General features: G+C 44.7%; 1 protein-coding gene across 7 annotated transcripts in view; it reads left to right on the forward strand.

Annotated features, from left to right (window-relative positions):
* Positions 1-144: 144 nt before the first annotated feature.
* Positions 145-18258, forward strand: part of PML (PML nuclear body scaffold) — a 40740-nt gene continuing 22626 nt past the window's right edge. For all 7 annotated transcript variants that reach the window (XM_034994715.1, XM_034994717.1, XM_034994719.1 and 4 more), the window contains exons 1-2: positions 145-372; positions 2394-2860. In XM_034994715.1, coding sequence (XP_034850606.1) covers positions 238-372; positions 2394-2860 — 602 coding nt within the window. In that variant the 5' untranslated portion in view covers positions 145-237. The remainder of the gene's footprint in view (positions 373-2393; positions 2861-18258) is intronic.

Raw genomic sequence — 18258 nt, forward strand, 5'->3', positions numbered from 1 at the left:
TGTCTCCTCCCACTCCTCCCTCCGGCTCTGGGCGTGTCTTCAAAGCCCACCGCCGGCCTCTCCGCCCCTAGAACCGCCCCTCCGCTCTGTCTCACTTCCTCTCGGGAGGCGGGCCCTGAGCGGGCACCGCCCCTTTCGCACGGGCTGGGCCGACCCTGGCGTCTGGCGCCGATCTCGTTCCGCTTCCCCTCCCGCCTCTCAAGCTCAAAACCGAGAATCGAAACTGTTCTGTGATCCATGCAGCAGGAGCCTGCGCCCGTCGGGTCCCCGGGTCCCCAGCAAGACCCCGCACTGCCCCACACGCCCACCATGCCTCCCCCGGAGTCCGTCTCCGAAGGCCATCAGCCCAGCCCCAGCCACAGCCCTGCGGAGGTACTACTGGGTTTGGGGAGATGGGATTTAGGCTTTGTTGATTTGCTACGGTGCGGGGAGAGGTGGGAAGGGAGAGGGCAACTTGACCAAGTACCTTAAAGAGTGACACAGAGAGAAAACCAGACATTGGGTCCTGACCTTCTTGGCTGGGGTAGGGAGGGGTACGTGAGAGTAGAAAAGGGCAACAGGATGAATTAGGGGAGGCTCTCCCGGCTGGGATTCTCCACGAACAGGGGGCAGGACGCTGAGGGTCCGTGACACTTGGGACTGGACTCTTCTGTCCATCCTGGCGACTCGCCCCTTAAGCCCTTGCCTCAGATGAAGGTGCACAGATTAGGGAGAATGGCGGGAGTAGCCCTATTGCGCAGGCCCGGAGCCAGGGGGATGTCCCACGTGTGGAAAACCAAAACCCAAGTTCCCAGATCAGAAAGCGGGAAACTGGCCCAGATGAGAGAAGTGCCTTGGCTAAGGCCTCAGAGCTCCTGTGGTGGTTTCTCCACTAGGATACCTCCAGGATCCTTCTCTTGGAACACCCTGCGTGCCCAGCCCCCCACCCCTCCCCGCTTTGACCAGAAGGGCTTACTAGGTCCTCCTCCTCAGTCCGCTCCCGGAAAACTCCCCAGCTGCCCTCCTCCCGCAAAGGAATTACTTACATCACTTGCTCTATGTTCTCCCAGGCCCTTTGGCTCCCCTTCATGAAAGTACCATCTTGCAGTAACTTTTATTATTTGCATTATTAGAACTAGGAGTAATTATTACTTAATTATGAACACTCCTCATGTGCCAGGTACTGTATTAAGCACTTTTTTTTTGCTATAAAATATCCATAACATAAAACTTACCCTTACCATGTTTTTGAAGATTTTATTTTTTGTAAGTAATCTCTACTGCCAGTGTGGGGCTCGAACTTCCTGCGATCAAGAGTTGCATGCTCCACTGACTGAGCCAGCCGGGCCCCCCAAAACTTAACCATTTTTAAGTGTACATGTCAGTGGCATTAACTGTATTCACAACGTTGGGTAACCGTCACCACCATTTCTGGAATTTTTTTTATCACCCCCAACAGAAACTTTACTCCTTAGGCGGTAGCTCCTTATTACCCCCTTGTCCCAGCTCCTGATAACCTCCAAACTACTTTCTGTTGCTGTGGATTTGCCTAGTCTAGATTTCATATAAGCAGACCATGCAATATTTATCCTTTTGTGTTTGGCTTATTTTGCTTAGCATAAATGTCTTCAAGGTTCTCATAGCATGTATGAGAATGCCCTTCCTTTTCATTTTATTTATTTATCCATTCATTTGTTCATTTATTCATTTATTTATTGGTAAAGACTTTATTTTTAAGTAACCTACACCCAACATGGGGCTTGAACTCACAAGCCGGAGATCAAGAGTCACATGCTCCACCAGCTGAGCCAACCAGGCCGCCCTTCCTTCCTTTTTAAAGCTGAATGATAGTCCCTTGAACGCGTAGACCACTTTTGTTTATCCATTCATCTATTGATGGACACTTGGCTTATTTCTACCTTTTGGCTATTTGTGCATAACAGTGCTATGAACATGGGTGTACAAGTATCTGTTTGGGTACTTGTTTTCCGTTATTTTGGGAAATATATCTAGGAATGAAATTGCTGGGTTATATGGTAGTCCTGTGTTTAACTTTTTGAGGAGCCACCAAACCACATTAAGCACTTTATATGATGTTATATGAGACACACTTAATGGATCTCCTTTCTAAACTGAGTCCCATGAAGGTAGGGATTTATCCTATCCATCCGGGGATCTCAGGGCCCAGTACTCTTGTCTTATGGGAAGTTGATGCTCAGGACGTTGGGGAGTGAGAGCAGGAAGGCCTGAGTAAGTGGGGGAGTGTGGTCCTGGTAAGCCTGGGTTTTCTATCATCCAAGGACTGCGCAGAATGGAATATTGGAGTCCCACTCCAGCCTCCAGCCACAGGAGTGGGTCTGGTGGGTGGGGGCTCCTGGATTTCAGGCCTCACCCCCACCTCTCTGGTCCCCCAGCAAGCCATGGAGGAGGAGTTCCAGTTCCTGCGCTGCCAGGGCTGCCAGGTCGAAGCCAAGTGCCCCAAGCTGCTGCCTTGTCTGCACACGCTGTGCTCAGGATGCCTGGAGGCGCCGGGCATGCGGTGCCCGATCTGCCAGGCGCCCGGGCCCCTAGGCACTGACTCGCTGGCCCTGGATAACGTCTTCTTCGAGAGTCTACAGCGGCGCCTGTCCGTGTACAGGCAGATCGTGGACGCGCAGGCCATTTGCACCCGCTGCAAAGAACCTGCGGACTTCTGGTGTTTCGAGTGCGAGCAGCTCCTCTGTGCCAAGTGCTTCGAGGCGCACCAGTGGTTCCTCAAGCATGAGGCCCGGCCCCTGGCGGAGCTCCGCAGCCAGTCGGTGCGGGAGTTCCTAGACGGCACGCGCAAGTCCAACAACATCTTCTGCTCGAATCCCAACCACCGCACCCCTATGCTGACGAGGTGAGCCCGCCGGCCCAGGGTGGGGTGGCACATCTGAGAGCCGGGTGGAAGGTGCGGGGAGCAGAGATCCAAAGAGTCACGCAGCTGGGAACGTGGAATAAGGAGCTTCTAGGGTCTTGCAATTCAGAGTGTGGTCCACAGACTGGCAGCATCTGGGGCCATGACCACGGTTTATGTTATCCCATGCAAATGGATAGTAATCCTAAACAGTTTCCCCCTGTAATAAATAATGCTGCAGAATCATCTTTACACACTTATCCAGTCATTTCTTCAGGGTAAATTTTGGAAATGGCATTGCAATTCAGGGGTATGAAAATTTTACACTTTGATACATGTTACCAAACTGCCCTTTAGAAAGTCTTACAGTGGAATTTTCCATTTCCTGGCCATGGAGTATGGGTGTACAGTTAGATTCTCAATGAGATGCAGGTAGTTTCTGTCTGAAAAGTCAAAACCATAACACCGTAGTATCTTGGAATGTCTATTTGGAAAAAAAAAAAAGCAATTGAATCCAGTTAAAACTTATTTTTATTAAACAGCACAGGATTTTAATTCAATATTTTTGATAATACATTTGTATGGTTCAAAAAATTACACAATTTATAAAGAGAGGGGGCAAAGTCTCCATTTCACTTTGTCCCCATCTGCTTAATTTCTACCACTTCTCCCTCCCCCCGTCCATCCACAGTTGACCATTGTTACCAGTTTTTAATGTCTCCAGAGTTTCTTTGTGAATATATGCACAGGTAGGGGTATATAGTCTTATAAATTCTAATTTTCCCCCTTTTAGCCAAAAAGGGAGCATACTTACATGAACTCTTCCTGCTCTCAATAGATTGCTCCTGTAAGATTCTTAGCAGTGCTGCTTGGGGATCTGCGTAGCTAAGGTATTCTTTGCCCACTGGGGACACACTCAGAACTGCACTCCTGCTAAAGCTCAGTGTGGCTTGCTTCCTGTGGCTTGCTTCCGGCTGGGACTTTCACCACCTGCTCTACTAGAGTGCCTTTCTGGCAGATTCCTCAACAGACAGACATTAGAATTTGGATTTTCTTGTTTGTTGTTAAGATTCAGATTTAGTGGCTTTTTAGATGTTTATTGGCCATTGTTTTTTTTCTTCATTTGTGAATTGCCTATTTAGGTCCTTCGCCTGTTTGGTTTTTTTCTTCAAGAAATCAGTCTCTAATTTCAAGAGCCAACAGTCCAAACGTTTTCTCCTGTTGACCTTTGTCATTTCATTTCATTTCCTATGAGGGATTGTGTTTAAGTGTTTCGTTTTATAGAATCCAGTCTCTTCCTGTATGCTATCCTGCTTCGATCATGCTAGGAAAGATTTATTTTCCCCAGGCCAATGTTAAAAATACTTTTCTTATATTCTGTTTTAACAATCTCATGGTTTTATGTTTATAATTGAATCTTTAATTCATACGGAATTTATTTTTCTTTGTGGTATAAAGTAGGATTCCTCACTTTGCTTTTCTCTCCAAATTGAAAGCTGGTTCTCTCAACAACTTTTATTGGATAATCCACTCTTGCCTTCATCTCAAATGCCCTTTTCATCCTGTACTAAATACCCAAGTAATCACGGGTATGTTTGTAAATATCTGTTCTGTGCTGATGATCTGACTATTCCTACGCTAATCCTTACTGTCATAGGGAATTCCGAAGGGCAAATTCCCATTCTTCTTCAGAAGTGCTTTTGCTTTTCTTATGTTCTTAGAGTTGATGCAATTTCAGAACTTACGTATTCACTGAGATTTTGATTGAAACTGTATTAAATCTGGGGAGAGTTGTCCTCATCTCTGATTATATCTTTTGAGTTTTATAGTTTTATGGACATACCTCTTGAACTTTCAAATTATAGTTAAATTTATAGTATTTAATGACCCTGTGAATAAAACCTTTTCCATTACCATTTCTAGCTGGTTATCATTAACATCCTTTAATCCTCCTAATTTATTATATCAGCCATCTGATTGAGCTCTTTTATTCTTGTAAGTTTTTCCAATTGATTCTTTTGGATTTTCTAGGTAAACAAATCGTGTCATCTGCAAAGAATAAAAACTTTTTTTCTCTCCAGGATTTACACATATTACCTCCTTGTAGCTTTGTTTTGTTAGCTAGGACCCTCAGAACACTATTGAAGAGTGAGAGGAAGTGGTTAGAAAAGGCAGCTTTAAAAAAAAGAAAAGAAGAGAAGACAATTGTATTTTATTCCTAGCTTTCATGAGAGTTTTTCTTATTTACTATGCTGTTTATTATTGGCTTCCTTAGGTAACTACAAAATCACATTCAGAAAGTTGCCTCCCACTTCTAGCTTAAGAGTTTTTTGTGGCTGCTATTTTGTTTTATTTTTAACTCAGGAATGGGTGTTCTTTGGGATTCTATGAAGGTGTCCTTTTACCTTTCAGTGTGATGAATTATATAGCAGTGTTTCTTTATGTTGAGCCACTTTTTTAATTCCCAGGAGGAAACACCCTATTTGGTCCTGATATACTATTATTTTAATTCATAGCTAGATTCCATTCAACCCTGTTTTATTTAGGCTATTATCTATATTTATAAATGCGATCGATTTTTATGAATACGTATGATTTCTTTCAAGGTTTTTGACCCATTTTATACTAATATCTTTCCGTGAATTTGTAGCTTTTTTGAACATGGTATACACACACACACACACACACACACACACAAATTGCTTAGCACAGTGCCTGGTACATATTAAGTACTGAGTCAACGTTAAATTCCTATTCCTATAATTTCTCTGCTCTGCTCTAGAACAGCTAAAGAACATATGTAGTTTGGGTTTATAGAAGTTTCCTGAAAAACTATCTGAAACTGGTGCTTTTTTTGAAGAGTAGATTTTCTCCCTGGTATTGGTCTGTTATGGGTCTTGAATCAGATTTTCTGGAAAATTTTCCAGTTCATCCTGAGTTCTTAAAAATCCCTTTTATACCTAAATGATGTCCCCTTTCTTATTTCTAAACAAGATGTTAGTAGCTTCCAAGTGGTTTGACGTAGGGGTTGGGGTGGGTTTCTCTCTAGGTACAATGGGCAAGGCTGGTCCAGCCAAGAGGGCAGGATTCCAGTCCCTTGAGCAATGTGGATGACTTCAAAAACCTGACCATATTGCCTAAAAATCCTACACAGAGGGGTTTCGGGGTGGCTCAGTTGGTTGAGCATCTGACTCTTGGTTTTGGCTCAGGTCGTGATCTTGGGATCATGGGCTTGAGCCCCACATAGGGCTCTGTGCTCAAGGTGGATTCGGCCTGGCATTCTCTCCTTTTCCCTCTGCCCCTTCCCTACCCCACCTACGCTTGCACGCTCTCTCTCTCTCTCACTAAGTAAAAAAATAAAATAACATTTTTAAAAAAAAAAAATCATACACAGACACAATTCACATTGTTTCACAGTTTGCCAGTGGTTACTGGATACCCTCAACTTCTGTTTTCTGCACAAAACTTCAGTGCCATAAATAACCCACAGCTTTCTTCAGGTCACGGTGCAGTAATAAATCACTTCATCCTTTAAACACTGGGCTGATTTAGGACTCAGGGTGGGGAGCAGCACCAGAGGTGGCTTTAGACTTAGAACTCAGCCTGGCGGTGTCTGCCTTGGGGCCATTGGCATTGATCGCCACTTCCATGGAGTACGTTTTTCCAGCCTGCTTCCTCCTATGTGGCAGGCCGTCTACTAGGCACTAGGGTATAACTATGAACAGACACAGGCCTGGTGCTCTGTGAGGTCACAGTCTGGTAAAAGAACCAGATCTGCAACTAACAGTCAAGGCTGTAAAGTGCCAATAGGAAACCTGCTCACCCTGAGCTTGGGTAATTTCACACTGTCCTCTACCTCTGTCCCTGCTCGGCACAGGGCTCACCTCGCTGTCTGTGCTCTGTCATTTGTTAAGGGCAGAAGGGAGGAGGAGCGCAGGTGCAAAAGCAAGTCATCTTAGAAAAGGCATTGGCTGGGGAAGGCAGCTTCCAAGAGGGTGTCACCTTTAGCCTGATGCGTAAAAAAGGAGAAATGGCATCAGGGGCAGGGTGGGGTGGGCCAGGCAGCAGCTACAAAGGCAGAAGCACTAGTCTGCTGCATTTCAGGAATTGCAAGTAAAGGGGATGCCTGAAGGCAGGGGCTGAAAGGGGGAGCTGGAGTCAGACATGGGGGGCTTGGAGTTAGGACTCGATCCTATCATTTCTGAGACATAGAATGTTCTCAGCTTGCTCCTTTTTCATGCAGTCCTTGTTTTACCAGTGAATGGCCTATAGAACATACTTTGATGGGGACCCAAGGAGGGGCTCTGTTGGAAGCCATTGGTGGGTGTTAAGGCAGAGGGTGGGAGGATCAGATTCTCTCTGCACTGTGGTTCTGTGAAGTGGGTAAATTTGGGAGACCAGAGGCCCATATGATTGTTTGGCTGCATGCTTATTTACATTTCACCCCATTCCACAAAGAATTTGAACAGATTGACCACCATACTGTTGGGTATATGTACCCAGCAGAGACTGAAGCAAAGAATCTGCACCAGAGAAAAGGGAGCCCCATTAGGAGACGGAGGCCATGGTCCAGGTGGGGGTGAGGCCTGCAAGAATGCAGAGATGGAAGGCTGGGGAAAAGGCCCAAATCTCACACTCCCAGGGCCTGCCTGACCTGGAGGTCAAGGTGGCTGCCAGCCTATTTGGGAGTGCTGGGGAGTGCCTTCCACCCAAGAGTATTATGGGTCTAGGACAGCAGGTGGTGCTGAGACCCATATCTGGGTGTCAGATCCCAAAGCTTGGCGATGTGGATGACTTCAAAAACCTGACCAGATTGCCTAAAAATCCTACACAGAAGGGCTTCTGGGTGGCTCAGTTGGTTGAGCGTCTGACTCTTGGTTTTGGCTCAGGTCGTGATCTTGGGGTTGTGGGCTTGAGCCCCACACAGGGCTCTGTGCTCAAGGTGGATTCTGCCTGGGATGGGGTAAGGGAATTAGTCCATCAAAGCTTTGTAGCCAGAAAGCATTTGAATTAGTTGAATGGAAAAAAACAAAAGACCTATTAATCCAGTTTGAAAGGTGTGATGAGGGGCGCCTGGGTGGCTCAGTTGGTTGGGCGACTGCCTTCGGCTCAGGTCATGATCCTGGAGTCCCGGGATCGAGTCCCGCATCGGGCTCCCTGCTCGGCAGGGAGTCTGCTTCTCCCTCTGACCCTCCTCCCTCTCATGCTCTCTGTCTCTCATTCTCTCTCTCGCAAATAAATAAAATCTTAAAAAAAAAAAACAAAAAACGAAAGGTGTGATGAGATCATAAACTGGGGATAGAATTCCTAAGACCGGAAGTTGGCATGATTCACAAGAGGTCAGGGAGAAGCAGGCTGGACAGCCCAGGGGGAGGTTCAGGGCAGAGGCAGACAGCATGCAGCGGCGGAGCTGGTGGCAAGGAAGGGCTGCTAACGAGAAGAGAATGGAAAAGACATCCTGATGGGCCCACTGAGGGTCAGGGCTCAGGGGAGGAAGGCCACATGCCACAGGGGCCAACCCTAAGGAGCCCCCTTGACCTCATGAACCAAGCAAATGCCTCCTGAAAGTTTGCACTGCAGGTGTCTGGCTTCCTGGGGCCTTCTTGGTACCCTCTGTAGAAGTTACCAGTAAATTGCCTCTCCCTGGGGATTGATGATCTTACTGGGATTGAGAGCTGGCCCAGGAGCACCACATGGACAGGAGGAAGGCTACTGCCAGAGTTAGGGTACAAATAATCCATTTCCAGGTTTTTCTATGAACTTACCCAGGGGACTTGTTTTCATCACCAAGAGCAACTGCTTTTCATTTCCTGGTGGCAGGTGGGGTGCGGGGGGGCGGTGGAGCTCGAAGTTAGATTTGGTTGAATGTGTGGGTAAAGGGACATGAGAGCTGTACGTTGAGGAGTGTCGTTTGTATGAGTTACAACTGAAACAAATGTGTAAATCAGTAACAGATTTTTATCTTAAGCAAAAATGAATGACTGGCTTCTGTAAGAAGTGAATGGAACACTACATCAAAAACTAATGATGTAATGTATGGTGATTAACATAACATAATAATTAAAAAAAATAAAGTGAATAAGGTTGTGGCTGGCTTCTGACCCTACTTGATTAGATATTCAAATTGTGGCACCAGGCCCTATTTTCTCTGTATTTCTTGGGATGTGGCTTTCCTCCAAGTCAGCTCCATTCACAGAAGGCTTTCTCCCTATTGCTTGCCAGATGATTACAGCCCCTCCAGAGGCCCTTGTACGCACCCTCATCCTCAAATCCAGCGGGAAGGAGCAAGAATCTCTTCCCGAACTCTAAGCCTAGTCTGAGTGTGTTTCTGATTGGATCAGCCACCTGTCTGTGCAGGGGACAGGTCTGAAGCCAGCCTCAAGTGAAGCTCCCCAACCCCTTGGCACCTGGGCAGTCCCTTTCCAACAGAAAGCTTTCCCTTTTCCTATGTGGGCAGAGAATGGGCTCTTCTGGTTGGAGTTAATACGTATATTGTTAATATAACAGTACGTTCCTGTCTTTTGAGCTGTTTTTCCTGGATTGTCATCTTAATTCTCATACCTTCTTGAAAGATTATTGAGGAGCAGAGAACCGTTCCCACTGTAGAAATGAGGCAAGAGGCCAGTGCATTAACGGGAGTTAACCCAAAGAGGGGTCTTGTCTGAGCCAAGGCCCGAATGGGTGCACGGGTTCCTGACCGCAAACTATGTGTACATTTCCTGGCACTGCTGGCCTGCTTTCAGGCAGTCCTCAACTCACAACCAGGCTGAAGTGCAAAGAAGGATTCTGCAAGTTGCTTGTTTAGAACGCAGAGTGGTTTTTCCCTCAGAAGTGGATTATCGAAAGGAAGCATGCTATTTAAGCAATAATAAATTTAATTTCCCTTGACTTTTTTTTTTTAAAGATTTTATTTATTTATTTGACAGAGAGACACAGTGAGAAAGGAAACACAAGCAGGGGGAGTGGGAGAGGGAGAAGCAGGCTTCCCACCGAACAGGGAGCCTGATGCGGGGCTCGATTCCAGGACCCTGGGATCATGACCTGAGCCGAAGGCAGATGCTTAACAACTGAGCCACCCAGGCGCCCCTAATTTCCCTTGACTTTAACAAAAGCAAAAGATACTGATGTAAAATTGGACTAACTAAACTTCAAAGAAATATTTCTTCATCCTAAAATGTTTCCTAAAATATCTGAGTAAGCAAAAAAAACAAAAAAAGCAAAAAACAAACAAACAAAAAAAACTATTGCTAATACATTAAGAGGTTGGAGTCCTTATATTTGTTTTTAATGAAACACTTCCATTTTAGACAGTAGTAATGGAGTCTCTGCTGAAGAAGATCAGGATGGCCCACTCCCATCTACCTGTCTTGGTTCTATGTTAAGATGGCTCCCATGCATGGCCCTGGCCCTTGTACTTTGGCATTCCTTCTTGCAAATTCTTTATTTTGATTCGACTCTTAATTGGATGGATGTTGTCAATAAGCAGTCTAAATTCCTAGAGTCTCTTGGTATTGAAAATGTCTATCAGTTGCTCTTCTACTTGAATAATACCTTCGCTAGGTATAACGTACCTGGATCACACTGTTGCCTGTAGAATTTTGTAGACTGCTGCATTGTCTTCCAGTGTCAAATGTTCATGAGGAGAGGCCTGAGGCCAAATTTATTTGCTTTTTCTGTCTTGATACCTAAAGACATTTTCATTCTTGAAGTTTATTAATTTAACCAAACTGTCTTGGTGTTGAGCATTTTGTATCAAATTATTCTGGAACCTGGCAGGCTCCTTCAATCTAAAAATTCTGTTTATGTCCCGCATCGGGCTCCCTGCTCAGCAGGAAGTCTGCTTCTCCCTCTGACCCTCCCCCCTCTCATGTGCTCTCTCTCATTCTCTCTCTCAAATAAATAAATAAATAAAATCTTTAAAAATAAATAAATAAAAATAAAAATTCTGTTTATTTCAGAGGGCCTGGGTGGCTCAGTCAGTTAAGCCTCTGACTCTTCATTTCAGTTCAGGTCATGATCTCAGGGTGGAGAGATCAAGCCCCACGTCGGGCTCTGAATCAGCATGGAGTCTGCTTGGGATTCTTTCCCCCTTCCCTTTCCCTCTGCTCCTCCCCCTGCCCGTGCATCACTCTCTCTCTCTCCCTCTCTCTCTCTCTCAAATAAGTAAATAAAATCTTAGAAAATAAAATAATAATAATAATAAAAGTGTTTTTATTTCAGTGAAATTTTCTTACTCTTCCTCTTTTTTCCTCTTCCTTTTCCTCCTCATTTTCCTCTATCACCATTAGTATTACAATTTTTAATTTATTATTTCCAGGTTTTTCCAATTCATAATCTTAACAGTATTACTATAATTTGGGGGGAACTGATTTATTTAATGATCATTGAATCAGTAATGAGGATCAGAACCACAGTATACACTCAGAGTTACATAAAATCATTTTGTACACATTGTGATAAAAGTACTTGAGACTATCGGGCGCCTGGGTGGCTCAGTTGGTTAAGCAACTGCCTTCGGCTCAGGTCATGATCCTGGAGTCCTGGGATCGAGTCCCGCATCGGGCTCCCTGCTCAGCGGGGAGTCTGCTTCTCCCTCTGACCCTCCCCCCTCTCATGCTCTCTCTATTTCATTCTCTCTCTCAAATAAATAAATAAAATCTTTAAAAAAAAAAAAGTACTTGAGACTATCAAAATTGTTTGCTGCACATAAGGAGTTACTGCCTGTTTTCTATTTTACCAGATTCTGTTAACATTTAATGATATACTTTAGTCTTTAACAAATTCCTGCTTTGGCATCTTTTACAATTTGGATTTGTTCTCCCAAAGCTGTTGGAGTTGGAAAAGTATTTCAAGATTGGTATGGCTAAGTAGAAGAGCTGCCTTGTTATACCATATGTCACCTAACTAATACAGTGTTAAGTTATTGTTAACTTAATCATCAGATAATGTTTTTCTCATTCATGGCTTTAATTAATTGTTTTAGCTTTCCATCTCCTTTACTGAAATTAGATCAGATATAAATATGTATTTATTTATTTGTGAGAGAGTGAGCACTCGCGAGAGAGTGTATGCATGCGGGGAGAGGGGCAGAGGAAGAGGCTGAGCCCAATGGCAGGGCTAGATCTCACTACCCTGAGCCATGATCTGAGCTGAAACGAAGCATTGGATGCCCAACTGACTAAGCCACCCAGGCACCCCAAATTAGATCAGATTTAAATAGTTTGGCGATCACTGTACTTGTCTATGTGATAAACCTTTGTCTTGCAACATTTCCTGGCACATAAATTCCTGTTTCATCAATGTTCACTAGTATTCAATACTGTATAATTGTAGTGCATTGTTATAAAACTCAGTGAATTCCCCCAAGTTATCTAACAGTGTTCCAACAATTAAATCTCCTTTATTAACATATAACTCATGTGATGCTTTAAAAGTGTCTTGCACTTGATACTGGTTTTTTTTGTTTTTTATTTATTTATTTATTTATTTATTTATTTATTTATTTATTTATTTGAGACAGAGAGAATGAGAGAGAGAGCACATGAGAGGGGGGAGGGTCAGAGGGAGAAGCAGACTCCCTGCCGAGCAGGGAGCCCGATGCGGGACTCGATCCCGGGACTCCAGGATCATGACCTGAGCCGAAGGCAGTCGCCTAACCACCTGAGCCACCCAGGCGCCCGCACTTGATACTGTTTTGAGTGTACTTGTGAGGGGCATCACTGTGGTCATCTCAGTGTTTGATGATCATCACATTTTAGAAATATCATGTTGGTGGCACTGGGAAGGGTTGATTGGAGCGACCAGAGGCAGGGTGGCCTTAGGGGACAGCGCAAAGGAGGTAAGTTGTGACTGAGGCAAGAACAAAGGTGGTAGCAATGGGAACTGATGGGACAAATTTAGGAACCGGGATTCAACCTTTACATCTAAGCACCTTTATATCCTAGCGCCATGCCTGCATATTGTTGGTGTTTAATAATCTTTTTTTTAAGTAACTGAAAGGAATCAACAAGAATTAATGATGAGCTGTTGAAGTTGGGGGGGTAGTCCCCTGGTCTCTGGCTTGAGTGGCCTTTCAGTGGTAGTGCTGTTCACTGCCGTAAGTAGGGCAGTGATGTGGCCTCTCGGAACACTGTCTACCATGGATGTGCCACCCTCCGACTTGGGAGCAGGGACTGCCTAGAAACGAGTAGGGAAGGAAAAGCATCGTCATTCTTGGGTGTGAGATCGGCATAAGATGATAGTGTGAAACAGACAAGACTTTCTCCTCTGCTTTCCCTGCTGCTTCTTTTCTAGTATCTTCCTCTCTGAGCCCTCAGGTTCTCCCGTCTCTCCACCACCTTCTCAACCAATGAATGGTTGGAGGAGGGGAGGTCATCAGGAATAATGCTTTCACTGTCAGTATCCCAGGCTCTGCAATTACCCAGCTCCTCTCCCGGCTTCAGAAATCTTTCCTCAGCTCTGTTCCCCAGCAGAGCGCAGGAAACCAGTCTCATTAAATGCATTCATACTCCTGTGTAAATGACTGATGGGTCTCTTTACTTGCCCTCTAGCTAATCATTTGAGTCTCCAAAGGAGGCTGCTCCTTTTCCTACTCCACCAAAGTGAAAGCTCCCCGCCATTCTAGTAGAGGGAGGGTGGTAGAGGAGGGAGTTTTTCAGTTGCCATTCAGCAAAGCCGGGCCCTGCCCTGGAGTCCTGCTCTGGGGCCAGCTCTCCCCCACAGGCCCCACCTTCATAGGATTTTTGCTTTGTGCGGGTCCGAGCTCCCCTGTTTCCTAGAACAGCAGGAGTGGCATGCCGCTCTGGTCTCGGTGGGCTGTGGCTGCCCTGGGGTGGCCTGACCGCAGTGGGACTCAGTGTGATGTTTCCTCACTGTTTGGGGTTGAGAGGGTCATGCACCAATAGAAGGGCTGTCCCTGCCATGTGTACATGTGTAGTTAATGCCTCCCCTTCTTTCATGGTTCCAGAATGTCCAGTGTGGACCTGGCACCATGCGGGCGACTTCACATACACCAGCCCGTCTTTGTCCTTGCAACAGTCTATGAGGCATCCTTACCTATCCCCATTTTATAGATGGGGAAGTTCAGACTCCACAAAGAGAACGTCATTTACTCAAGGCCTTGTCGCTGGGAATGGAAAGGCTCAGATTCAGGTCCAAGGCTGTCCACTTCCAGAAGCCGTACCCTCCTGCTGTCACATGGCCTCTGGCACAGCAATTTAGACAGAGGCAGCTTTCGGATGGGGAGACTGAGAACCCAGGAAACATGTTGAGGCTTTTATTAAAATATCAACAACATAGTCAATTCACTGAACAGTCATAAACAGATAAGCGAAACAATCCATCTCAGGGAAGAAGAGGAAGAGCTCTGTAATTCCTAGATGGAATGTTTTTTTGAGGTCTCCATTGCCTCCTATTTAAAGTCCAGGCTCCTTCACTTCGAAGTAATTATGGAAGTTTTTGGAAGATCTAAATGGATGAAAAAGTAGGGAGGGAGAAAGAGAAAGAAGTTACTAACTCCCATCAATATAGACTGTTTGCTCTCCTTCTTGCAATCTCTATAATCATCTAAAACAAAATGAACAGCACGTAGCATTCCGTAACTTGCTTTTCTCATGATAGGAAGCTGTGAATGTCTTTCCAGAAGATACGTAGTTTTGAGTTTTAGGTAGTCCTATCTGTCGATTGTATGATTTCTGCCATTTCTTCAGTGGTTATAAGGTCTTTACTATCGTAAGTTAATAGTTAACTATTGTATCTTTATGGTGCCACGGTTCATGCTTAACTCTGTAACCCATCAGAAATGTGTTGTACTGTGATGTATGAAGCAAGCTCTAACTTGCTTTTTGCCCCTTGGTAGCCAGTTTCCTCCATTCCAGTTGTTGAATGGAATTGTTTAATGTCTATTAGTGTGGGATGCTTTCTTTATTCCATAAACTATCACATTCTTATAGATGCCAAGGCCTATATGGTCTGTTCTCTGATCTTTCTCTTTACTCTGAGACTAGTACCACACATACTCCTTTTTTTTTTTTTTAAGATTTATTTATTTATTTGAGAGAGAGAGAAAGAGCACACAGTTTGGGGGGAGGAGCAGAGGGAGAGAAAGAATCTTAAGTGGGCTCCACGCCTAGTGCAGAGCCCGCCATGGGGCTCGATCTCACGACCCTGAGATCATGACCTGAGCTGAAACCAAGTTGGACGCTTAACCAACTGAGCCACCCAGGCGCCCCACACATACTCTTTTTAAAATGGTAGTTCTATCTTACGTTATCTGGCAGAGAAAATTCCCCTTCTTAACACTGATTTCCCCAAAATTTCTTAACTATTCCATCCTATTTTTTCCATCCTGTGAAATTTAGAATCAGTTGGTGAAGTTTCAAAATCTCATCTGTAATTTGATTGAAATTGCCTTAAATCTTTATATTAACTTGAGAAGAATTGATATTCATAATATTTAGCCTCTCCAATTGGGACCTTGGTACATTTTTCTGTTTTTTAGACTTTCTCTCTCAATGGAGTTTTGTCTTTTTTCCATATGTATATTTTTTGCTAGAATTATGTCAGAAGTTGTTTTTTTTTTTAAGCATTTGAAAATTGCTGTTTGTGAATGAGAGCATGGAAATTTTTTTCCATATTTCTCTTCGTTTGAATTGCTGGGATAGAATTAAGCAATTTTCTACTCTTAATTCTGGTGTATTCCAGCCACCTTCTGCAGCAACTTCTTATTAATTCTATGCTGGTTTAGCTCATTCTTTTGAGTAGTCCAGGAGCAAATAACTGTCATTTTGCTTTAGAGCTATTCTTCTCTTTGTCTGTGTTAAGTTCGGGCTTTTGTCATGGAGCTCCTTGTGGGCACATGCCCACTTCACCTCGCCTCCCACAAAGTGCCAAGCCCTCATTTGGTTCAGTGAGTGTTCCTTGAGTGAGAGTGAAGGAATCCTAGGCCAAGGAACTCAGTTCTGGTCTCAGGTGGCAGCCCCTCGATGGGTCACTCCAGTTTATGGTCTGCTCCTCAGTTTTATCAGAAGGCTGGGGCTCTGATGCCAGCCAACCACCTCACAGAGATGCTGCCCATTGTCTGCTTCCAGCCAGTCGGGGAGCAGTGGCCACTTTTCCTAGGGAGACCCCATTTAGGGCAGAAAGGGCTTAGGAATAGGGCCCAGCAGAGACTGTGGTCAACCCAAAAGGTCTTGCTCTCCCGCCAGCCAGACTACTACCCTAGCGTACCCCTCCCAGGCTTGGAACACTCTTTCTAAGGAAGGGAGGCTAACTTCAGACTCAGCCCCTCCCATGGGTCCAAAGCAGGGAAAATGACAGGAGGTTTTATTTGGTTCTCCGTTTATTTCGACATGCTATATAGTTCCCCACATTTATTAGTATTCTGTTCTTTCATTTTAAAAATAGGTAATACATTCACAAGCTTCAAACATGAAAGCAATCAAAAGATTTCATTAAAACAAAAGAATATTTTAATGTAATCTCTACCCCCGATATGGGGCTCAAACTCACAATCCTGAGATCAAGAGTCACACGCTCAACTGACCGAGCCAGCCAGGCACCCCAAACATGAAAGCAATTTAAAAGGCTTACAGTGAAATGTCTCACTCCATCTCTGCCCTGCCCCATCCATACTACTTTTATTAACTTGTATGTCCTTCTAAGATGTTTTTATTCAAATACAACCAAATGTGAATATATATATATATTTTAAAGATTTTATTTATTTATTTGACAGAGAAAAAGACAGCGAGAGCAGGAACACAGACAGGGGGAGTGGGAGGGAGAAGCAGGCTTCCCGCCGAGCAGGGAGCCTGATGTGGGACTCGATCCCAGGACCCTGGGATCATGACCTGAGCCGAAGGCAGACGCTTAACGACTGAGCCACCGAGGCTCCCCAAATGTGAATATATTTTTACTTTTGTTCATTCTTACACAATAGGTGGCATCCTATTGATTTTATTTATTTATTTTTAAAAGATTATTTATTTATTTATTTGAGAGAGAGAGCATGAACAGGGGGAGGGGCAGAGAGAGAGGGAGAATCAGGCTTCCCGCTGAGCAGGGAGCCCAATTCGGGGCTTGATCCCAGGACCCTGAGATCATGACCTGAGCCAAAGGCAGACTTAACCGAATGAGCCACCCAGGCACCCCAATTTTTTTTTATTTAAAATATACATTATAATAATACAAATATTGAACATTCATCATATGCTAGTCACTAGTCTAACCTTTTATATATATTAACTCATTTAATCTTTTTATGCTCCTATTATTATCCTCATTTTGCCATGGAGATTTTTCCATTTAAAGAGCTTCCTCGATTTCTTACAGCTGCATAGCATTCCACTGTATGGAGTACATCCTAATTTATGAAACTCATTGCCTAGCCTTGTTTCTGTTCTTTGCTCTTACATACTGTGTTGCATTGTACAGATGTTATTTTGTAAGTTAGAGATAGAGCTACAGAATAGCTATGTAGAAGAGGGATTGCTGGGTCAGAGGATAAATGCATTTGTGATTTTGATGGCTGTTGCCAAGCTGCCCTCTGCAGAGTTATTGGTTCTTTTCATATTATATAGGACTTCTCTCATTTGATCCTCTATAGCACTCCCATATGAGTTGGGGATTATCCCTGTTATACAGATAAGAAAACTGAGGTGCAAAGAGGTTAAGTGACTTGCCAAGGGCACAGAGCCAAGGTCAGATCCACATTTTCCCAGCTCTTTTCTCTGCTTCAGCTGACACTTACCTCAGTCCCCAGCCCCGCCTTGTGGCGATGGGTCTCTGTCACTTACATCAGATTTCCCCAGGCTGGAGGAGCTGAATGCTCTTGACCCAGTGGCAGCCCCCATGCTTCCCTCACACTCTAGACTCTCCAGGAAACCTCTCCTGGCCTAGAATAAGTCTCCTGTGTTTGATCAAGAGGTTCAAGTTCTGAGGCCTTGCCTTCTTGGTTGATTTGGGGAGGCTGAGAGCTGGCAAAGCTGAGGACTGGTGCCTGATGCCACAGTTTTGGAGTCAGGTTGCCTGGCAGTCTCCACTGGCTGTTCCAGGACAAGCTGATCTCAGTAACTGAGGCCAAAGGGGCTCCAGCTAAGATCCTTTCTCCTGGCCTCAGGTGGGCTGACTATTGCTGCTAATGAGAATAAATCACAGCAAACTTTCTGGGGAAGTGACTAACAGTATTTTCCTGGGAGCGTTTGAAGAGGGGGCATTGCAGGACCAGGGACTTGAGCCAGACTGCCTGGAGTTTTCTGTTAGTTTCCTATTGCAGCTGTAATGAATTACCACAAATGTAGGAGCTTAACCCTTTACAAATGTATTATTACATACCTCTGGAGGTCAGAAGTCTGCAATGGGTCTCACAGAGATAAAATCGAGGTATCAGTAGGGCCACGTTC

This window comes from Mirounga leonina, unplaced genomic scaffold (assembly GCF_011800145.1).
Source record: "Mirounga leonina isolate KUSES-001 unplaced genomic scaffold, KU_Mleo_1.0 Mir_91, whole genome shotgun sequence".
Taxonomy (NCBI): Eukaryota; Metazoa; Chordata; class Mammalia; order Carnivora; family Phocidae; genus Mirounga; species Mirounga leonina.